Source organism: Strigops habroptila, chromosome 10, assembly GCF_004027225.2.
Source record: "Strigops habroptila isolate Jane chromosome 10, bStrHab1.2.pri, whole genome shotgun sequence".
Classification (NCBI taxonomy): domain Eukaryota; kingdom Metazoa; phylum Chordata; class Aves; order Psittaciformes; family Psittacidae; genus Strigops; species Strigops habroptila.
This window is the reverse complement of record NC_046359.1, coordinates 16,034,891-16,058,922: the sequence shown is the minus strand read 5'-3', so window position 1 is coordinate 16,058,922 and position 24,032 is coordinate 16,034,891. Positions and strand designations below refer to the sequence as shown.

The 24,032-nt window shown below is 42.4% G+C and overlaps 1 protein-coding gene across 1 annotated transcript; it reads left to right on the top strand.

The window, feature by feature from the left end:
- Window positions 1-624: 624 nt before the first annotated feature.
- On the top strand, window positions 625-23,720 carry B3GALNT2 (beta-1,3-N-acetylgalactosaminyltransferase 2). The gene is made up of 12 exons (XM_030499157.1): window positions 625-841; window positions 6,816-6,963; window positions 8,304-8,404; window positions 9,508-9,701; window positions 11,017-11,112; window positions 15,329-15,439; window positions 16,128-16,206; window positions 17,512-17,695; window positions 19,330-19,455; window positions 22,056-22,215; window positions 22,637-22,693; window positions 23,092-23,720. The coding sequence occupies exons 1-12, from the start codon at window positions 739-741 to the stop codon at window positions 23,224-23,226; spliced, it is 1,494 nt and encodes a 497-aa protein (XP_030355017.1). The 5' UTR covers window positions 625-738; the 3' UTR covers window positions 23,227-23,720.
- The last annotated feature ends 312 nt before the right edge of the window (window positions 23,721-24,032 follow it).

Below are 24,032 nucleotides of genomic sequence, written 5' to 3'. Positions count from 1 at the left end.
CCAGAAACAGTTTGCAGTGCCGTTGTGGTTCTTCAACAAAGTGAAGCACCCTCTTCTCTTTATTGGATTAGTAAAGGATTGTTCTGGAAAGCTACTTTGTTACTATACGATGAGTCTTTTAGAAGGGGTATTGATCAGATAATTGTAGTGTTACAGAAACGAAGATTAACGGCGGGAGGGCTGCCCCCCGCTGGCGCTCCGTCCCTCGGCCCTCTGCCCCGGGCGGCAGAGCACCGGGAGCCGCGGGCACGGCCCGTCCGGCGGGAGACGAGGCCGGGGCCCGGGGACAGCCCCGTGGCTCCTCAGCGGGGAACCATCCGTCAGTGGAGCGCACCGCCGCCGTTCCCCGCCACTCTTCCCCTCCCACGACATCGACGCTTCCCCGCCATTGAAACGTGAGGTAAACCCTCGCTTCCCCGCGGGGCAACCAGGGCGCCCCCTCGGCTCCCCCCGCCGTGCGCGGCACACCCGGCCCCGCTCGCCTCGGCCTCCCGGGGCCGTGCCGCTCCGCCCCGCGGCATTGTGGGGGCTGTAGGCGGCCGCCGCCGCCGCCCGCGCAGCCGCTGCCCGCCGGGGCTAGAGCGGGACTGCAGCTCCCGGCGGCCGCGGGGCAGAGGGGCTCGGCCCGGGCGAGCGGCGGCGCGGGGAGGAGCCGCGGGCGGCCGAGTCGGCCCGTCGCCTCGGCGCCGCGGGGAGAGGCCGGCGCGGAGGGGAAGGGGCTGGCTGCGGCTGCGGCCAATGCGAAACTGGCTGGTGCTGTTGTGCCCCTGTGCGGTCGGGGTCGCGGTGCACCTCTGGCTGCTGCTCGGCTGCCCCGGCGGCCCCGGGAGACACCCGGCAGGTAGGGCAGGGGCACCCCGGGCGGGCAGGGCTCCCCCACCACCGAGAGCCTGGTGAGGAGAGGTCAGGGGCCGCGGCGCTGGGGAGCGGGGCGGCGCGGGCGGCGCGGGGCCGGGGCCGTTACCGGGGCCGGCGGCGACCCCGGAGGGTGGCCCGCGCGGGGAAAGGGGCTTGAGGGGCGGCTGCGGCCGTTAAACGGTCGTGGCCGGCCCCCTGCTGCGTAACGCCGCGGCGGTGCCGGCCGCTCCGGCCTGGCTGTGGCTGTGGGCAGCGCTTCTGCCGGCGGGTCTGGCTGCGGCCGCCGGGCGCTTGGGGGCAGCCCGCCGGGGAACGGCGCCCGGAGCGCCCGCATGGGTTCATCGTGAGGTACCGGGTCCTTCCGTCGGCCTGTGGGTGTCCGCGCTGACTCTGCGGCGCACCTCGCAGGCACCGGCCGCGGTGCGGGGTTGTTGAGGGTGCGCTGCAGCGTTGTGTGGGGCTGAGCCCCTTCTGAACGCCCCCTGTGCCATGGGTGCCCATCGATCCCACTTGTGCCGCGCTGTTCCCGGTGCTAGGAACAGCGCTGTGCGCCGTGCCGGGTCTGCCTTGGCGGTCTTCAACACCCCTGTGGTGCAGAAAGCGACTGGCGGGATCGGGTGTGATCCAGCACGGTGAAACCAGACCCCGAAGGGCTGTCGTTGTGCTCCTCATAAAATGAGTTGCAGTTTTGAGGCCGCAGGTGTGCATGCCTCAGAGAAACAGGCATCTGTTGGAACAGAAACTTTTGTCAGCTCCTCATCGGTGCTGCCTGAGAACATTAAGAAATACTCTATCTGGAAAAAATGACAAGGAATAAATGGTGGTTTTGTACTTGAGATCTGCTTAGAAGTCTGTCTGGGGACCCAGTAGTCTGTTCACTAACAAAGCCACACTTTGCTACGGGTGCCTGTTCCCTGTGCAGTGTACACAACCTTGAGGAAACAAGAGCCTGCTGATTGCCAGTGCAACTAATAATGCAGGCATGAAAGGTCGTGTATGTTTGCACAGTCTGAAGGCTGCGGAGCTGTACAGGTGTCTGTGCGTCTGTATTCTGGCCATCGCATGTCAAATGAGCAGTGCTCACACTTGAATTGTAAAAGAACAGGAGTTTTGCTTGTTAGCCAGAAGTGTGTTTGAATTGTGTGGTTGGTTTTGTTCCTCATCTTTCACTGTGCTGCTTTTGTAGCTTCACTGCGTTAATTTGGAGTTGGAAGTGGCGATGTGGAACCTCATTATAACCTTTCCTGCAGAAAGGTGTTTTCCACTAGCAAATATTTTTAAAGAAAATCCAGAAGTTTCTCAGTTGGGGAGGGAGGGAAGAAGCTTTGCTCTTCAGAGATTCACTGTTTCAAGCAGTTGTTGTTGGCATTTGCATTTGTTACTGTGAAACTACGTTGCACCGGGTGAAGTTAGGATAATTAGGATTAAAAAACACCCAGTGCTTTTTTTTTTAATACTGGAAGAGCAAGTGCACATTTTGTTTGTGAAAGGGTTATTTAGTTGTACCCTATTGTGAAATGTATTTACACAAGGAGAGAAACACTGACACCCCTTATAAAAAGGTATCACTTGTCCATCCATGGGAAAATGCTCAGTATGGTGGTCTATTTGTAGGTCTGGTTCTTGCATGATAATTTAAGGAAGAGTCTGCCTCTTAGTCTTCAAAGTACCACCAAATGTACAAGCTGTAGGTGCGGCTGCCTTGGCAGAGGAAAGAAGGATGAGTTAAGGGACTCTTTTGTTTCTGCTGGGATTTTGTATTATATTTTTTTTATTATTCAGAGTGGTTTAGGAACATTCATGCATTCATACACAAGAGTAAAAAATGTCCCTATTTATTAAAAGGCTTCTTGAATCTGAAACTGTTTAGGAGGATCAGGTACTGCCTGAGAAAGCCAGTGTTGTTTCATTTGATTGTTGAGGAATCTTTTTTGTTTACTGCTCCAGCTGATCATTATTACCTTCTAACTGGAATCACTGGTATGAATAAAAATTACATCTGATCATGGAACAGTGTTTTACAATACCTATGACATAAAAATGCACTATTTGTGTATTCTTTGATATTTCTGTGTAGTGTTTGTGTGTCTCGGTAGTTGTGCAGTGTTGAACATTTGCAAAATTAGCTACCAGTGGAGGTCAAAGGCAGGGTGAACAGCAGTTCTCTCTTCTGAGGAGTTTAATTCCCCTCTCAGTAGTCATCATGCACATGTACACAAATGGAAATTTGTTTAAAAGTTGATAACCTCTTTTAATGATTATTTACCTTGACATTGTTGGCTTTCGAACCCAAGACTGGAATAGACATATCTGGCCATCAATTCTGCTTACTACTTCTAATAAACAACTCTTGATCTCTCTCTTAAAATGGCAGCTGAGTAGCCTGTATTTGTTTAGTGAGGGGTTGAGGAAGAGGCTGTTCCAGGATCTTTTTGTCTTGATTAGAAATGTTTTCTCATTTCTGGCCTAAGCTTGCAACTGATTTGTGCCTTTCTGTTCTTAAGCTTTTCAGTTAAAAGGTCTTTCTCCTCCTTCAGGTACACCTCCATCATGTAACCATGGAGATCAAAGGTATCTGTTTTAAACCTTTGTTTTCTTAAGCTCAGCAGTTCATACCTTAGAGCTCACATAGTTCCAGCCCCCCTCTCCTGGACAGGAACACCCTCTACTAGACCAGGTTGCTCCAAGCCCCATCTAGTCTGGCCTTGAACACTGCCAGGGATGGGGCACCCACAGCTTCTCTGGGCACCCTGTGCCAGTGTCTCACCACCCTCACAGAGAAGATTTTTCCTAATATCTAATCTAAATTTACCTTATTCCAGTTTAAAGCAATTCAGGTACTTCTAACATCTACTGGCAAAATAGGCTTTTATTTCAGGAAAGCATTTAATTTTTGCTGTCTGTAGGTCATATGACTTTAAACAATGTTCCAGTCTTCACCCGTTCCATCTACTTCTCTTCATCTACTAAAGGTGATAGTTCCAATAAAACCTCCTTCTTAACTACTCCATGTGAAAGGCCTGTGGTCTGCCTACATGCCTTGGTCCTCAGTTGTGTCTCCCTGTGCAGTATTCTGACTTCCTCTGTGTTCACGATCACTTTCACCTTGGTGTCACAGAAGACACAGAACGCTTTTTGTAGGCAGTACTCTTTAATTGGAAATAAGTAAATAGGATCAGTTCCAAGACCAAAGGCACTGGCCTTTGCTTCAGTGTCCTGACTTTGGTGGCTCCTGCTTTCTTTTTGTTCATCAGTTAATGGGACTGTAATTCACACTTCCACATAAGACTTGTGCAAGAACGTGTTTTTAGGTTTAATTTAAGTCCTTGTCTAACTGGTTACAAACAAGTGCTATCCAAAGGAAGTTTGTGGGTAGGAAGCTTTAGTTAATTTTTCTAAAAATCTTAGATAAATGCTAATTATAAAATGACCTCAGAAACTTGAGAAGGAACAGAGAGACCTGCTTTTAGCACTCCAGGTGGATTCATTGCTAATTGTGTGCTTTAATTGATGGCACAAGTCTTATTGACTCGGAAATTACTCACTGTCGGGCTTCAGTTACAGTGCCTAATCAGAAAGCCCCACACATTCCGTGTAATATGCTGCTACTTTGCTGATGCTGATGCCCTTTAAGACGTTATTCCTGTTACATTTCTGGGGGTGTGTGGCAGCTAAGAATTGGCCCTTTTGGTTTCGTTACAGTCAATCTTTTACTAGTGAATAATTATGCAACGGATTAAACCCCACCATTTTCTAGAAGCTGCTTCTATGCCATCTGTTGTCCTGTGGTTCAGCACGTACTTCTTCAGGCGCTGGCCTAATGGAACCATGCACAGGGTTGGTTAGGCTGGCGTTCAGTGATCTGCCTTGCAGATATTAGGGCTGTCCCCCTCATGGACCAGCCTGTGTACGTGACAGGTGAGGGAGAGTTTAGCATGCTTCTGGCTTTTTAGTACTAAAATAACAAAATGTAGAAACCTACCTTGGAGGTGGTTTCTCTGAGGGTGATGTTGTGCTCTGTAAGGAGAAATTCTACCAAAATGTATACTTTCTTATGAAAAACAAGTTGTCTGAAGTCTGTTAAGCTTGTCTGTCAGGGAGTAATATGCTTGGTCACAAAGTTATTTCATGTTTTTTAGGCATGTAAAGACTAATAGGCTGGTGGTCTTGGAAGTTGAAACCTTCCATCAGTGGGTCAGGTTTGGCATTGGCAGTAGCTGTGCAGTTCTGCCTAAAATGCTGGTTGTTTCCCAGCCTTCATCTATGAGATCTTAATATAGCATTGTTTCCAGGGGTGGGCCATCCCCAACAAAAACAGTCACCTCACCTTTGATGGGCATGAGATAACTGACAATTTACAACAAAAGTGACAGTATTTTCCAACTGAGTTGGGATTTTTTTTAGAGTTTGCAGTTATTCTGTGGACTGATGCCTGACAGAGTGCAAACTACTAAGGAGCAGCACTGGAGCTGCATTTTTGTGTTTTGGCATTGAAGTAAGGGGCAAAGAGTACCAGTTCTGCTACGGTTGGAAAGCAAGGCTTCTGGCTCAAGGAAGGACTTCACCAGTTGTCTTTTAAATTGCCTGATGAGTAGAGCAGCCAGCAGGGAGCAGGTAGTGTTCCCTGGGAGCAGGCTTTTCCATGGGATCAGAGATTAGTAAGTACTTTTCGAAGAATAAAGGTGCTGTGCTCCTCCCCCCCAAAAAAAGGGGAGGGCATCAGTTTCAGTGTTGCAAAAAGGATTTGCTTTATTCCTTTTATGTCTATGCTTCTGATGCTTTGGCCATTGTTCTCAAATTTGTCTAGAAGTGTGCCAGTGCTGTATCACTAATGGTGTTTAGAGCACCATCATCCCACCAATATTACTATTACACTTCATAACTCAGAAGGACCCTGTTGTCCCATTTCTTTAAGGGACTGCTTTTGTAAAACGAAAAACCAAACTCTGCCTGCAGAGGTTTTCCTCTTTCAATCTGTAAAGCTTGTTCAAAAGCTTGTCTGAAGGCTTGTCTCTCTCAAGGAGTACTGTGCACCTGCAGAAACCAGGGGTGCGCATCTTAGTGATTTTTAGCTCTGGTATAAGGTAGGTACTGCAGAGGGGGTCCTGTAGCTCTGCTTGCAGAGAAACCTGTAATGCAGATGAGCTATACCAGATTACTTTAGGTGAAGAAGATTAGAGAGAGGGAAAGACCTGCTTTTGCTCATTGGTTTGTTCTTTTTCTGTGTCAGCATTCTGTGAATGCAGTTAGTTCTGTCCATCATGTTTGTTTAGATCTTTCACAAAGCAGCGCAGAAGAAAAAGGCATTAAAAAACAGGAATATGATTGCAAAGTCTCAATAATAGGCAGAGATAACAATCAGGAGTGTGTGTGTGGGTTTTTTTGGAGGGGTATTGTTCCTTTTTAGTCTTCTCTTATGAAATTGGTTAGTTGAGAATATCCTAAATAACTTTACGAGAAATTATGCTGGAGGAGGCATCAGGGAGAAAACAAAAGGCCCAGACTGTCTCAAGAGTTTTGCAGAGGGAGGAACAGTAGGACATTGTGTCTTGCCCACAAGGTTTGTGGTGTTTGATAGGAAAGAGAAGGCCAGCAAGGACATGTTCTCAGGGGGCAGTTTGTTCGTAAGACAGGCAGGCACATATTTAAAGAACAGAAGATGCTGTCAGTCAAAACCAAGGCTTATGTTCTTGCCTGCTTTGTGAGTCACAGTTTCTTAGCTTTGTCACTTAACTGCAGTGACTTGCTTAGTTCAGGGCAGTAAAGTTTTCCTAGATTGCTAGTGAAGGTTATGGCATGTTGAAAATGTTTCCCTGATTGCAATAGGAATTCTGCTGCTTCTTGTTAGTGTTCCAGGTTCCAGTTCTCTTGCTTTTGAGATGCATTTTAATTATTGCTTCCAACTCAGGCCTGGTAATATGTGCATGTAATAAATCTTTGTCACTTTATATTTCTAGGTCCACTGGCCTTCTTTCCTCAGTGGAAGCTGAAACATTATGATGTTATTGTAGGTGTTTTGTCAGCTCGACACAATCATGAACTGCGCAGTGTTATAAGGAACACTTGGTTCAAGCACCTGAAACAACATTCTGCACTGAGCCAACGGTAATCTCTAGTGTTTTGTAATTGGGGGGTGGGGGGGGAGAGACTATAATGTTTAAATATCTTGATTTAATTTTATATTTTTTTAAGTATTTCCTTTGTTGCTATATTTGTGAGCATCTTGTACTTTGATTTTTTTATTTTATCTTTTTTTAGTCTGCTTAGTATTATATAAGAATACTTCTGGTTCTGGGCTGTAACTTTTTTATGCAAGGAATAAAATGTAATTGTATGACTGTTCACTGTTTGTTTTGTACTTACTTGCCACTGTTCATTAGTGATGTATAAGACTTTCCCTCTTCTGTGTTGCAATGCACGCTTTGTGTGGAATGCAACTTGAAATGCTTAGTAATCCAGGATACTTGAAAGCAGGCAGGATTGCATTTGGTGGGAGAACCACAAAGAAATTACAACAGCCTCAACTGCGAAGTTCAGGTTTATTTCCCACTGAGGCAGGTGCTCCAAACTGCTGCAGTGTGAGTGACCAGCAGAACCCTTCCTGACTGCTTGCATAGACCTGACACTCTACAGACAGTTCTGTTCTTGCTGAGAAAGTTCTGCTGCAGTTCATTCCTGGAAACTGTCATCTTGATAGGCCTCACATCTTGGTACCTGCCTTGCACTGAAAACAATTTACCATTCTCAAATTTGGTGCCAGCACACAGTTTGGAGTGAAGCGTAGCTTCTTCAGTCATAGAAAAATGTCACCTTTCATAGCTTCTCTGGAGTTCTAGGAGGATGCTTAGGTGCTAGGTGAAAGGCTAGGCTAAGGTGGATCCTCTTCGTACTGCTTGTTGTCTCCTCCTGACTGTTACGCAATCATGATTTGGGCTGCAAAGAGCAACCTGTTGCTTTGCTACAACCCAAAATTGAGACATTTCACTGTGACAGATTGTCTGGAGCCCTTGTTCCTCCTTTGGTGCTGTGTCTTTTTTTTTTTTTTTTTTTTTTTTTTTTTTTCCCCCTATTGCTGTTTAAATGCAGAATATTTAAACACTCTTCAATTAAGTAACAAAGCCAGGCAGGGAAGGACAGGTCTTTGGCATCCCTCAGTGTTGCCTTAGGTCCTTTCCTATTTAGTTTGGTGGCTGTCTTGAGTCCCATTCCTAGCTGCCAATCTTCCTGCATTCTCATTATGAAATGTGAAATGCTAATGTGGGTTTGGAATTGAGCCCCTAAGAGGGGATTCGCGTGGTTGCTCTGCATACAGACTATCACCACTGACTTTTAAAGCATTCGAAATCTACATTCTGTGAAAGACAGGCTGTTGTGATGAAATAAGGTTATTGAAGATGGAGGGAGGAGGGAAGAGAACTGGTGTTAATAAAACCGAATTATTTTAGTGTCCTTGTGAAGTTTATAATAGGTGCACATGGTTGTGCTGTGCCAGTGGAGGACCGAGAAGACCCCTACTCCTGCAAACTTCTGAACATCAGTAACCCAGGTATAGCAGTTACCTTTTAAAAATTCTATAATCTGAACTAGAACTAATCATCTTTTCTGAGAGTAGTTTGGGTGCTTAACTGAGACAGCCAGGCTTGAAAATAAATGCCTAGAACTTGCTGTCTTAGCAGTTGCATAATCTTCTTGTAAGTACCATGCGCAGGTGTAAAAGAGAGAGACCTTTGGGGGTGTGAAGGGGGAGGCCATTGACTTCTAATGGATTTGTATTTTCCTTGCATTGGGGAACAGTCTCACCCATATAACATACATTTTTACTTGATCTCTGTGTAAAATGGAGTTGGAGAGAACCAGAATGACCTGGCCTATTGTCATATGTGAAGAAAGTAGCAAGGCACTAGAGTCTCAAGTGTCAGATGGACTTCTCTGGTGACAAAGTGAATTCTAAGCAAGCCTGGCTGATAGGTTTTTCAGATTCTGCTCTACAGAGAGAAAAATTAAGAAAGGTACCATGGGGAAAAATTAAATGCTGACTTACAAAAAATTCCTGATTAAAATTGTAAATTCTTCTTGTCATCTTTTAGTTTCTATTTAATTTTTGCTCTTTAATTGCAAGTTAACTGTTTGGTACTCTAAGCCATGATTCACCATAAAATGAAACTTCTGTTACTTTCTCTTTGAATGACAACATCCACTGCTTAACCAATCTCCTGAGAATAAATGGTACCTCAGGCCTTAGGGAGGAGATCATGCGAAAAAGCAGGCAGCAGAATTAAGTGAAGGTTTATGCCATTTTGATGAAGAATTATTTGAATATGCTAATATACAGATATTCATGCAGGCAGATAGCATTTTTGTCTTCACTGTGGATTTATTGTGTTTTTAATATTTTCTTTGTGGATATGCAGACATTGACTTGCAATTGCTGGTAGCCTGCAGATTGCCGCATCACTCCCAAGTTTCTCCTTGCTGCAGTCTGCAGCCAGTTGTATTTTCTTCTCCTCCAGCATTTGATTATCCTTGTGCATTTGCAAGCCATGCTCATTAACTGGAATGCTTTGCATGTATCCAGTGTGCTTTGTGTATATCCAGTTAAAGAACTATGAAGTCTTCTCACGTTACCTCTGTCCTTTCTCTTTCGTACAGTTTTGAATCAGGAAATTGAAGCATTCAGTCTCCCTGAGGATGTACCTTCTGAGCTATCTGAAGACAGAATTGTCAGTGTGAACTTTCGTGTACTTTACCCCATTGTCATTACCAGTCTTGGGGTATTTTATGAGGCTGATGGGGTGGGATTCCAGAGGAACATCACTGTAAAACTGTACCAGGCAGAACATGAGGTAGAGTATTGTAGTTTTCTTTTGAAAATGGACTAAAGCATGTTGTCACTTTATTGTGGGTTAAATTCTTACAGAAAGCGACATGCTGTAGTGGTGATTAGAAGAGAAGTACTTAACTGACAAGCATATGAATAACATTTTTCTTCTGTTGCATTGCAAATTCTTATTTCACACACACATCCCGGATGAGGAAAAGATGAAATGCTGTGAGTTAATTTAAATGCTCTTTTGAAAGAACACTTACATTTAATGCAAAGACACAGTTTTGATTGTGTTTGAGGTTCTAAAGTATTGATAGGTATTAAGGAATAAAAATTAATCTGTTTAATATATTTACAACACATATGCAGAAAGGCACATTTGGTGCCTTCAAGCAGAGAGATGCAGGACAGCTGTAGTTTTTTCTGGTCTGTCTTCTGACAAGACATTGCGAGGTTTCTAGAAACTGGTATTATTTACAGTTAATAATCAAACTTTGGTGATAATTCCCCCCACTCCCAAGCTGTTATGGGTTTGATAGAATAGCTTAGTGCCAACCTGGAGGAAAAAAAATCATCGAGTATGATTGTTGCTTGAGTATGATTTGGTATATTGCATTTATCTCTACCAGTAACTTAATAGGCCAATTTCAAGATTTCAGGCTATGCTACAGTAGAAAGAATTTTAAATTTAAGTATAGAGAATATACTGAAGTGTGGTTTTTATGATGAACTTCCAAAGAGTTGGGTTTATAATAGGAAAAAGAAGAAAGTATACTTTAATCAGGTTTGCATTTGCTAAATGGTAGAATTCTAAACCTTCAGAGCCTAATAACTTGATCTGTATTACCTTTTTAATTCCAGTGAAGGAAAAAAATTAGTATCATAGGAGTGCTTGGAGACTGTTTTCTGAAGATTGGGAATCTGGCAATGCAGCCCAGTTCAGAATCTTTTCAGCCATTTGGTGGCCTACATAATATAGTAGTAATTAAGTTTTAGGGGTCAGCTAATCCTCCACTGCAATTAATAGTAGTCAGCTGTTTAAACAGAAGGCAGGAAGTCTGTAAACAGAGATGAGTCTGAGTGTTCCAGGTGATGTGTTCTGTTGGTTGGATTCTAGCTGAGCTTGCACTTTTGTTCCATTGTTGATTGCTTCCATCATATCAACCCAACACTTGAATTCTGTGGAGTCTGAGACTGTTGTGAGAATAAAACTTTCACTAAGCTTTATACAATCAATAAGCCTCTTTCCATTGTAACTGAGATGATCAAGATTTGCACAATCTCACAGCACTTCTAATGTGTTTTGCATTTTTTTTCTTTTCTGTGGTTTACAGGAAGCTCTCTTCAGTGCTCGCTTTAGTCCACCAAGCTGTGGAGTGCAAGTGAACAGATTGTGGTACAAGCCAGTGGAGCAGTTCATTTTGCCAGAGGTATGTGCAGAACCGCCTGCAGTCCTTTTAAATCAGCTGGAGAGACTGACTGATGAAACTGGCCTTTGCATGAGGCAGAAAAGGGCAAGTGAAAACCTCTGGAATGTCAGCTGAGGGGATATGCTGAAAACCAGAATTTCTGTTTCACCATCTCATTATCACCAGTAGTTGCAAAGTAAAAGCCTGAAAAATACAAATTGTTTAAAAAATTACATTGACAAATAGTAGCAATTTCAGTAACTTTTTCATTTTCTGAGTAGAAATTGTACTTGCTTCAATTCTGTGGGAGCATTCACCAAAGAATGGGACACTTCTTTCCCCCTCCTGCTTTTTCATACATTAGTACACAAGATAGGGAGGGGAGGATGGCACAGGTTTTTAGAGAACAGCTGGAAAAGAGGTTACTGCTTCTGATAACAGCAAGATGATGTGTGTTATGTTTGGAATGATGGTATTAGTTGAACACTTGTAATTAAAAAGCTCTTACTGAGGGCTACTGAAATTTTGGTTGTTCCTCTTCTGGATGCACTAGCAAGGAATTTTTTATTCATTGAACCATGCAAAGAAACAAGAATTTAGAACTTCAAGATCTTTAGGAGAGTCCATCTGTAATGTACTAGAGGGAGTATGTGGTGCACAGGAGACTGACATTTAGAGTTTCAAAACCCATCAACATCGTATGGCAGAAGTGGGTGGGTTGGTTGGTTGTTTTTAATGGGGGGCCCCTCAGACATTTGGGAGAAAACTGCTTTTTGGTCAGTCATGAGTGTTAATATTCTTGTTCTGAGATACTGTTAGCTAAAGTAACAACGCAGGGTCTTTTTTTTTAAACCTCTTTGGGACTCCGGATGCAATCCAAGAGCAGAGTTTTGGTATAGGGATATAGAACCTACCTGTGCCTGCTTAGGAGGGAAAGTGATTAAACACTGAAGGAACAGAATATAGGTAGGAAAAAACCTGATATTGTTACAGTGAAGGTTTAATGAATACAAGTTGATTTAGAACGAAAATTCTAGTTCAGCAGACCCTCCCAGGTACAAGGATCCCAGTGTACCAGTGATCTCTCACTAGATACGTCAGCTGCCATTTTAGACTGTTTCTCTTCACTTAAATGTTCTCCCGTCTGACTGGATCCTTGCTGCTATTTCTGTAAGTTGTCTTTGGGTCTAGGTTGTTTTCTTATGCCAGAAATCAAGTGTTTTATGAAAGAATGGAGCACAAGAGGAGAGGACATTTGGGGCCAGTTTAATCCCTGCTTTATTTCCCTGGATTATTCTATAAGAATGAATGCATTTGGAAACCTGCTCTTTATAAGATGAATCTGCAGCTGATTAATTGGTTTATCATCTTAACCAGTTTTTCCTGAATACTGTGCATGTTTGTTATGCTGGCAGGGGACCTTTCTGGTGAGCAGACCTCTTGCAGTATTTTGTGCTATATGTTTGACAATCTAATTTTATATCAAAATGATTCAGGGTTTTTTACTTCTTTTAAAAAAGAGTATTGATTACCCAGTAGTTTGGTAGTATAACATGTAAGCCTTTTTCCTGTAAGACTTTGTTCTGATACACTAAAATTCTAGGCAGTTGTAATTTTGCTATAAATGATTGCCATTTTCCTGAGGCAGATGGGAAGTATTTCATTTAGAAAGGGGATATTAGTATTCATATATTTCTTTGTGTGGGCTTCCTTAATCTGATACGTGTCATGCACTGAATGCTTACAGAATAACATGATGTTTCTAATGTAGATTAATAGGGTTTATGCACAGCATGTAGTCTCCTGTGATACTTAGGATGCTGAACCATACAAGATGATTCAGAGGAGATAGAATGCCCACGTGTTCCTATCTACTTGAGAGCAGTAAATCTAGTGAACTGTTTAATTGTCGTAAGATGGTTTCTGAGACATCTATTCTCTGCCTTTCCACCTTCAAGAAATAATGGGTTGTACAGACTGCTGAAGACTGTCATTCATCTTCCAGCTGAAGTGCTGCTCTTTCTGTTGTCTTGGGGAAGGGAAATGCAGCATTAGAATAAGCATCTGGCAAGCCAGATTGTCAAAGACGGAATCGATCATTCAGTTTTGGAACGACTGAAAGCGCAGAAAAGCAGAACCACTAGCAGATAACTAAAACTCACACAGAGGCTCTTACAGCCAAGTCTTAGCAATGCACTTACTCTGTGAAAAAGCCATGGGGTGCTTGCATGAAAATGGGACTTTGTACTGCGCATGCTCTGTATTACTAATGGGGAGTAGTTGGAGAAGCCAAAAGCACAGCACCATTTGACATTAGGAAAGGAGTTTGGCAGGGCTGCATTATGTCAGTACACCTGTTCGGTATTCACTGTAAATGCCACTGCGCTCTGGCGGCAACAAGGCTGGAATTTAAATGGGGAAAACCAGATGATGTAGTCTCAGGTGCGCAACTAATTTTTTTGCTTTAAGCATGTTCAGGCCTCAGCTTTCAGTAAGCAGCTTAGAGTAAGAATAGCTGAAGGCTAAAGTCATTAGAAAATTTGCTTACAAGTCTCTCAACCTGGAAAATAACGATAGTTTGCAGCTTTAGGACGCCTTGCACTGAGGTTCGCTGGTAATAACTGGTTAAGACTCGTGGCACATGTTTGACGTCAATATCAGTAATAGTCAATGGTGAGAATTCTGCTTCTGGTTGTTGAGTGAAAGGACTCTCAGGCTCGCTAAACAACTTGCCAAAGGCTGTGACTGTAAACAGGGCAGGGAAGTGAGATTAGAGCCCAGTCCCTACAGCAAAAAACACTGGAATGGGAGATGACAGCCCCTGCAAATAGAGAAATTGAGCTTGTGGGTTTTACTGTGCAGGGTATTAAGGGATTCTGCAACTAAAAAAAGTCTTAGTAGTGGTCCATTTGTTTTGGTAACTCACAGGTAATTAAAGAAACAAGAGGAAGATACTGAGCATGTAAGTCAGGCTTGAATAAACACTGACCAGCTCTCTCTATTATGCGATTGTAAAGCTGGCATTATAAATAATAGATGGGAGACTTCTGAAATATGCAGCTGTCATTATACACCGAGACTGCTGCAAATGTTAAGACCTACTTCTAGAGGAAAGCAATGAATTGAGCTGAACTCTAAGCTAAACTTAATGGTGTGTCAGTAACTGGAGAGTTTCTGGAGAAGGTTTTTGGAGTACAAGGAAGCTGAAATGGAGAAGAGCTGAGAGGTTAGCACGAGTAAATAGACTTCCTACTGCAACAGAGATGCATCTACAAATAGTTGAAACCAGTTATTTCCCTGTTCCAAGGTCCACACTAGCTGCCAGTGTTTTTCCTATGAAACTAGAGAAACAAATCGGAATGTGTTCATCTAGCAGTCAGGAGTATAACCACCCTACAACTAGTCTGTGCTACCTTGTCATAAGGGTGAAATTGCTTTTAAAAAATTCAGAAATATGATGCCACCAGTACTCTTACCTGTACAACATCCCACTTGTCCCCTTGCATGTTCTCAGGGGTCTTCAGGAAAGTCTTACATAAAATTGGTAACAGCTGGAAACTGTTAGTTTCAAGTTGAGGTGAAATGTTTTAAGTACAAGAACTTATATATATATATACACAATCCATGGAGTGACATAACTTAAATAGATAGTTAAACCCAGAAAGTTTTAAAGATATTCACTTGTGTTTCTTCTTTCCCAAGATGTGAGGTCAGAGTTCTGTGACTCTCCTACTGTAGCTTGTGACAGCTTTGCCAGGATAAAGGTGGCTGTATTTTCCTTTGAGTTTTGCTGATGTCAGGATCGAGTCTCTGATCTCTGGTTTTGGCAGATAACTAAAAAGCAGCACTTATTTCCAAATCAGTTTTAACGTATTCTCTTTGTAATGCTGGATTTTGTAGTTGATTTTTAAGAATTCACTTCAGGTCATCTTTAAATGCCATCTTAGTGATGTTAAAAATCCAAAGGCTTTTACAGTAGGCTTCTGCTGAAAGTTTAATGTTCCCAATACAGAGATTCATGATTAGTCTTAAAGCGTGATTACATGTTACTGAGCTTCACAGATGTATTCCTTTCATGTGTAACTTGCTTTACTTACACTTCAATAAAAATATGTTGTGTGTTCAGGCTATAAGTTTCATGAAGCTGACTATTTTAAAATAAACCCCCCAAACTGTTTGATTTTCATCCTTTGAAGTCTTTGAATACCTGCATAACAGCGTTTCACTCTCTTACCAGAGTTTTGAAGGTACCATTGTGTGGGAAAGCCAGGATCTTCAGGGCCTTGTTTCAAGAAACCTTCATAAAGTGACGGTGAATGATGGAGGGGGTGTTTTCAGAGTCATTACTGTGAGTCACGTCACCTTCCCTTCCACCATGCTTCTATTTTACTTACAAGTCTTGGGTATTTAGCATTTCACTTTCCTGTATGACTGTCTAAATTGTTAATTGATTTGGGCTTCTCCTGTTGTCTTAGAGAGCAAGTTAGCTTTGCCTGGGAGAACGACAAGGGCATGCAAAAAATTAGGCTAGTAAGTGGCATTTGCTTTTAATTTGAAGGGGGTAAAGTTCATCTGTTGTTTTTGTCAGGCGTGAAGCGGTATAAGTGTATCAGAGATGGCAAAATATGGGTCAAAAATCCTGTGCTATAATACCTATCGATGGAATTAAGCCTGTTTTTTTTGCTTTTTGGCAGTGCATCTCTCTTCCTGTCAAAACATTGCTTGCTTAAACATGCTGCGCTGTTGTAACTTAGCATTAACTTTAAATAACTTTACATTTTGATCTCAGCTTCAAAACCAGCTTTCTGAAAGTGGTATCGCTAGTTTTAGGTGAAACTTCAAAAAGTGCCACAAAACTTTACAGTTATAAACGTTAGCCTTAGTCTTTCGTTATGCAGGTACCTAAACTGGAAGAGCTTTAAATTAATTTAATTCTCGGTTGCCAGAAATCTTCACACCTTCAAATTGCAGGGAAAAACAAATGAGTAATGAGAGATGAACTGATTTATTTCTTTCCATTTATCTGTCCCTAGCAGGCAGGGGAAGGGTCACTGCCACATGAGCTCACAGAAGGTGTGGAGGGAATAGCAGGGGGGTTTATCTACACTATTCAAGGTAAGTCTGCAAAATGTGGCATCGCATTTGATGCTAAGATAAAACAGGAACGTTAAATTACATTTCTGAGCTAAAATCTGTGCTATCTCTATGAACTTGATCACCTCAAGTTTTCTTTTAGGAGAAACAATGAATTTCTTTCCATTTCTGGGGGGAAGGGGTGGTGGTGGTGTGCCTAATGTCAGTGTCCTGGTGTGGTTTCTTTACTTCCCCTTTGTTGGCCACTCCAACTGACTTGCAACCCTTTGTCTTTTTGTTAATAGAAATACCACTTTTATCTAGACTCTCTTCTCTGTCCTTCTTTTTGTTACTCAAGCTCAAGTTAAAAAATGTTGTGCAATGAAATCTTTCCTTGATAACATTCACATTTCTTCCAGTCCTGCTACTGCTAGAAGTACTGTGTCATGGTGTTTGATGTTAACTACTGACAGACAGTGACTACCTAGCACAGCCTGCTTTTCCACCTCTGTTGTTGCTATTTTGCGTATTTTTCAGAAGAATGTTCAGAGACTCCATAGAAGCCCTTTCCAGTGCCTGAGATTTCGGCCACATAGCACTAGATTAGGTGTATTCTTATCAGTCCATCATAGCCAACAGAAGGAGTGACCTTCAGAGCGTTATTCCCATGGTTCTGTAGCTAGGCCTGGCAGATGTAACTGGGCAATCCTGTTGTCTTCTCATCTGTGTAGGAGCCTAAACTGAGGTGTGCTGGAGCCCTTCTTCATCCTCTTTGTCAAAAAGTTCTTCAGTTCCACAAACTATCTCCTTACCGAGAAGTTTAGTATTCCTACAATGGTTGGTTGGTTGGGGTTTTTTTCAGCCTTTGCCAGCAGTCAGTTCTGTGATGTGGTTCAGCAGGGGCCACCCATGCTATATCAAAGCAATGCCAATTTGATTATATTTAGCATCAGATTTTTGCTTGTTTACTTGGGAGTTTATTTTTTTACGCTAGATAGATATGCTTAGGAGCCACTGATGTAACAGCAGCCTTTTCACTCTGCCAGTAAGAGTTAATAGTGAAGTCCCAGACAGCTTTTGATATTAAAGACCCTTAAAAAGTTGAATCCTTTCATTACTGAAGAGAATACTTTTTAACTTTAAACTTTCTGTATCGGACCTTACACAAAAAATCTGCAACTTTTAACATTTCACAGAAATTTTTAATTATAGGATTTTCATAACCCTGTTGAGTTGAACACTTCTTCAGATTCATTTTGTCAGTATGTCGTGTATGATCAGAGAGAGACATCTGAAATAGTATGTAGAGATGCATCTATTTTTAATGATGGGTGCTCTTCCTTTCAGAAGGTGATGCTCTTTTGAAAAGCCTCCATACTCGCCCAGAAAGGTTTACGAGTCACATAAAAAATCTTGACAAAGAAGATGCTTTATTGAAGGAAGAAAGCAGCACCTATGATGATATTGTCTTTGTAGATGTTATTGACACTTACAGAAATGTTCCAGCCAAACTACTGAACTTCTACCGATGGTAAGTTGAAAAGAAAGTATTTCCTCTTGGGAATGCTGTTTGTAGGGCAAGGTGATTCAGCATGTTACTCATCTGACAGGTTCATGAAATACATAACTGTATCTCGCAATTTTGGGGGCATGTAGTGAGTTACATAACAGGATCTATATTTCTTGAATGCTGACCCTTGGTGCCTCAGATAAGCATGCGCTGGCAAGACAGGCTTCTGCTCTAGGAGTCCAGGTGGGAAAATATTCATGTTTCCTTGAAATTTCTTTTAATTTGTTTCTGACTGAAAACTAGCAGCTTTAGCCTTTTGAAGGATGGCTTTTGACCAGCTTGTCTGCTTAGTGTTTCAGTTTGTTTGATTCTTGCCCTGTCACTGGGCACCACTGAAAAGAGCCTGGCTCTGTCTCTTTACACCCTCCCTTGAGGTATTTATTGGTGAGCCTCCCTGAGCCTTCTCTTCTCCAGGCTCAACAGTCCCAGCACTCTCAGCAGCTCCTCCTAGGAGAGATGCTCCAGTCCCTTAATCATCTTGGTGGCCCTTTGCTGCACTCTCCATCAGTGTGTCCATGTCTCTTGTACGGGGGTGCCTAAGGCTGCACATTGTACTCCAGATGTGGCATCACTAGTGCTGAGTAGAGGGGAAGGACAGGAAGCTTGTGTACAGGTGGGCCAGAAGGCTGAGAGGAAGAAGTTTCACAGTGTATTACATTGTGTTGAATCTAGTAAGTTATTACCTCAAATTTGTAACTCTTTCCATTACTCTGAGACAACTGTTTCAATTAATTGTTGTTGCTGTGGAGCAAGAAACAGCTAACGGTTTTAGCTGCTTGCAAGATTATGCCCTTATTTAACAAATTAATGGTTGTGAATGTAGCTGAAAAACTAAACCATGCTTTCAGTTCTAAAAAGGGAGTTTAAATGACAAGACTTAGATCCTTGTGATCATTTCTTACAGGTTAGCAAATTTTTCAAGAGTTAGTAATAAAAGGCTTCAGGAAAATGCCTTTCTTAGTAAGAGTTACCCTTATAACCAATGTTTTTTAATCAACCCAGGAATAGTGCCTAGAATCTTAAGCTGCTTCAGTTATTTTACAAGTGGCAGATACTCAACTGTTTCAGACAGGTAAAGGTTACTTTTTTCATATTTGAAGGGTGCTTTACTGATGAAGAATAAGTACCAGGTTGTTTCCACAGATGTTTCTTACAACCTTCTGCAGTTGTATTGCCCTTGAACTGACTGTCTCATACTGAAGAGTAGGCTACTGACATGTAGCCACTGGCTTTTAACAGCTGTGCTGCCATCATCATCAGGGATTCATATCCTTCTGAGGTCAATACTGTTTAAGACAGATTAGTACACCCACCATCTGTCCTGGAGAACAAAACTTCCAAGTTTGTTTTCTTCTGCTCATACATAAATCCATGTTCTAAGATCCTCATAGGATGCAGCTGCATGTCCTTTCTGTAGGACAAGCAGTCAGCCTGAGTCAGTAGGGAAAACATTTAAAAGCCAAGGGTAGGAAAGACGTTCCTTTCCTCTTCCTTCTCCCTCTGCTTCCCTAAAAACCCTTGTGGTGTGTTCTGTTGTGTAACTGTAGTTTGTGGGCTGCAGCTCAGCATCTCATTGCTTTTCTTTTTGGCTACAGGACAGTTGAATCAACGAGCTTTGATTTGTTGCTGAAGACAGATGATGACTGTTACATTGACCTAGAGGCTGTTTTTAACAGGATAATGCAGAAAAAGTTGGACAGGCCAAACATTTGGTGGGGAAAGTGAGTTGTTTTTATTTTAACTTATACTTAAGAGCTACACGTCTTTAGTGAATGGTTTACTGTTTTAAGTCTGTTTTCATGTGGGTTTTCCTTTTCTGTCTATGGAAGCTAGTTATAAAAAGCAGGACTTTCGTATACGTAGAACTTTGAAACTCAGAATACAGAAATCAGTCCTTTACAATAGCTTTCCAGAGTGTGCCTTTACAATGAGATAACTTGCTGAATATCTTACCTAGTTTTAAAATGTGTTGCATGTGTCTTTGCTGTGGTACTTAAGTAAATAAAAGCATTCCAGGAGTGAAGTTAAAAGGCCAGTAGATAATAGACTTGTAAATGTTACTTTTTTTGAAGCCATTGTAATTTTTCTGGTGGGCTTGAGGAAATAGGATAAACAGGAGAAACAAAACTGCCTTTATAGTCTGCACTTTATGTGAAGTCTGTGAAAGACACTCATTGCTACCCATTTTGCTGCTGTCTGAAATGGTAGATCTGATGCATGAATTCGTGAGTGAAGTTCTGCAGCCTGTGTTACACTTGTGAATAACTAGGAGGATCAAAATAGCCTATCTATCTCTTCCTTTCCTTCCAACCATGGAATGCATTGCTACACTGCTCTAACATCCAAGAGAGCAGAAATGCTATGCTGCTACAGCATTCAGTTATAGCACAGTGGCTCAATGTGTTTTCGTGTTGCCATCTGCCTACTGAAGAAAAGCTGGCCTTTGCTGCTGGAGGTGTCTTGCTTCATAAATCTGGTACTGACTGTTGCTTACTCATAAGGTGATTTAATAAGGTGTGTGGAAGTGTGTGTGTGCATGCGGAATAGCTGGCTATCTTGTGATGATCTCGAAGATCTGAGTGGTGAGCACGCATTCTGTAGCCTGCAGAAAAACTGTGCATGCCTGGTGCCTGTTAAATTTTACAAGATAAGGCTGATAGTGAAGGTGAGGTAGGTTCATTCTAGCAATTTAAAAGGTCAGGATCTTGAGGACAAGGTGGAGACCAACTTGCAAAAGTTAAAATAGCACCACGTATAAGCTGTCCGGACTGCTGTCCAGCTGATGTAGGGAAAGCTTTTCTGGACTACGTTCTTGGCTGTTAGAGCTAAGGATGTGACACCAGAGAGATTGCCTCCCTCTCCCTGGTGTCCCTACCCATGCGGTGGTAGGTGTCCCTACCTTTGTGTTGCTGCCTGTTACGGGCATGCTTCTTGGCCAGAGTTTTCTGGTTATGTGTTCTGCTTTGTGTGTAAACACCAAGGGTACAGGAGTCTTCTGAGTGGTTCTTGGGACCCTTACAAGCTCTCCTACCTTTCAACTCAGTGACATGTTGTATATTTAGACTTGAGCATTGGGGAAAAGTGCAAATGAAATGCTTTTAGGTTTCCCCCAGAGCTGATTGATTGAGGTGTGTGGAGACCTTGACTTCCTGAGCAGAAGGTTAATATATCATATATATATATATAACCCTCCCCAGTCTGGAGGGGGTTGTACCCTTCCTGCTGTGATGTGCTAGAGTGAGAGATACTGAGTCTAAAGTGAATTCAGGGATCAGATCTGACTTTTACCTGCTTGGTGCTTTAACATATCAGCTTCAGCTGTGAATATGTAAGGTCTGGTAACAGATCTTCCACTCAGATGCAATTCCTCCCCTACGGGGCTGTTGTCTGAGGTGACAATTCTTAGAAGCTCACTGAAGCTTTTAGCTGCTTGTGCTCATGACTTGAAGCTGTTTGCAGAACGTGCTGCACTGGCATAGTTATGACACTTAGGTCTGAGAGCATAAAGTACTTGTGAGTGCAATGCCACCAGCCTGTTCCTAAACAAGAGAAGCGGAGCATTTCTCACTGCCTGGCACTAACAGAGTCTGTAGTGCTGTGTGGTGCAGCAGGGTGTTAAAGCTGTGCTGCACTGCCTGGGGATGGGAGTCAGTGTGAAGAGACTGTGCAGAGTGTGCATGGTAGGCTTGCTGCAGGCCTCCAGTCGCGAGTACAATCTGCCTTAGAGAAGATAACTGCCAGGAAGGTTTTTTGTAACTCTGGTGGCAGCCTTTGTTGAACACCCACTTTGCTGAGTTTCATCTGGAAAAAACAGCTTAGGGAAGGTATATATAAAACCCAATATTTAGCCTTGCTTCCTATTTCTTAAGCAGCCACTAGTTTTATCAGGAAAATGGGCCGCGTAACATGGTTCTAACTGCACGCCTGCTGGAGGCACCGACTTTGTGCTGTGTTGGTTAACCAAAGGGGGCTGCACGCAGATGTGCCATTACAGAAGACAGGTAAGGCTGCCTCTGCTTACCTGGATCAAAACCCAGCAGTGGATGCAGACATGCTGAAGACCTGACTGTCAGTGCTGTGTTTGTTTCTGTTCTGAGAACTTTCTATCCTTACCCAAGATTGAGACCAAACAATAGTTACGCTTAAAGCTGTTGTGTTTAATTGGATGGGTGCTCTGGAGAACTAAAGCTAGGAATTATAATAACTTTTTACTTCTTCCTGTTACTGTTGTTTATCATCAGTATTACTTTAGTTGTTAGCAGTGGTCATAGGTTTCACAGAGGGCTTTGTCTAAACATCTCACATCTAACATGGTCTTCAGTTTCAGACTGAATTGGGCAGTTGATCGTACTGGGAAATGGCAAGAGCTGGAGTACCCAAGCCCTGCGTATCCAGCCTTTGCTTGTGGGTCTGGCTACGTCATCTCCAAAGACATTGTTCAGTGGCTGGCAAGCAACTCTGAAAGATTAAAGACGTACCAGGTAGTGAAGCATTGGTTCTTATTCTATCATCTTAAACTGATCTGGGGAGCAGCACGTGTACTGTATGAGTTGGAAAGAACACTGCTTAAGTGTTCGTGTTGGGTTGTCCTAGTTGGCTTTTTGCAGTGCTTTTGATTGCTAGGCTTAGTGTCTGTTGTAGGTCAAAGCACAACTGTGTTGGACTGAGAATCTCTGGAGCTGTAATTTTAGGGTTTATACTGTCTTTTTTTAAGAGCAATGTATTTTCGGAGGAAAGCTGGGAGGATTAATTTAACACCTCTAAAATATGCAGACATAGGGTTTTGTGAATTAGAATAAATTGCATCATGTACCAGCAGCAAAAAAATGGTAACTACAAAGTAATGCTCCATGCTTTCCTGGTGCTAACATCTGTATGGTTTATTCTAATGTGTCATCTCAGGGTGAAGATGTGAGTATGGGCATCTGGATGGCAGCTGTAGGACCCAAGCGATATCAAGTAAGTCTGAAGAAATTCCCTGTGGTTTTGGAAAGAAAACATGCCTGTTGCTCCAGGTAGCATGAAATAGGGAAAATGTTGGGGTTTTTTTCCCTTATAAATAAATAAATAAATAAATAAATAAATTAAAAAAAAAAAAAAAAAAGGCAATTGGATTAAAATCCAGAAAATACTTCAGAGATATTTAAAAGGGAAAAAAAAAATAAAATCACAAACCCCTCATGTGCTCCAAATAGGTCCAGCAGATCAGAGAGGGACATATGCCTCTAGTTGGTGACCTCTGTGTGCAAAGTTTGTTGCTAGACACAATGAAAACCTGATTCTTGGAAGTAAAGACTTTTGAAGACTAAATTATTTGTAAGAAAAACAATTGATATGCTTCTCTCTCTAACAAACAGGATAGTCTCTGGTTGTGTGAGAAGACATGTGAGAGCGGCATGCTGTCTTCCCCCCAGTACTCTCCACAGGAACTGAGAGCGCTCTGGAGACTAAAGGAATTGTGTGGAGATCCTTGTAGATGTGAGGAAAGATGATGGACTTGCCTTGGAAAACAGGGTAGCATATAATGATCATGGAAAAGTGTACATTTGGATTCATTCTTGGAACAATAAGGAGTATTAAGGTATCTTTCAATGTTGGGTTTCAACTAAAATATTACAATATTTGCACATCCCTTTTGATAATTACAAGTGGACTGATACCATTAATTTTCTATTGTATAGGTGTTGATCTGACAAAAACCAAAATGTTTAGGAAAAAAAAATTCCTTTTTATATAAAGTCAAAGACCTACTTGTAATTAATAAATGCACATAAGAATGCCAACTAGCCTGTCTTTTATAAATTAAAGTACTACTGATTTAACCAGGCTCCAGTGGAGAGCTGTGCTCAGCACCAGGGCCTCGGGTGAGAATTGCTGCAGCCAGTTCTGTGCTGGCTGAGGGGCTGCCCTCGTCTCGTCTGCGCAGGGGCCGGGACAGCTAGGGGTTAGGATTTATGTTTAGTTGTTTATATTGTTGTCATTTTAGATAAAAACAGTATCAAAGTTTGCTTATACCAAATCTTGAAGTACTGCAAACTTGTCCTGATTAGGAGGGATTGCTGATAGCTCACTGTGGTGTTAGATGTTAATCTGAGGGTACACGAAGGGAAGTAAAGTAAGATTGAAGCACATGGAAGAATGGAAGGTAAACAGCAATGCCTTGCAGTATGCTGAGAACTTATTTATAGTGTGGTATGTTAACAGTGTAGTACTGATAAAGATCTGTCAGATTTTGACCTTAAATAGTCTAAGGCTGTGTAGATACTTCTACGATTATGCTATTTTACTTTTGGTTGCT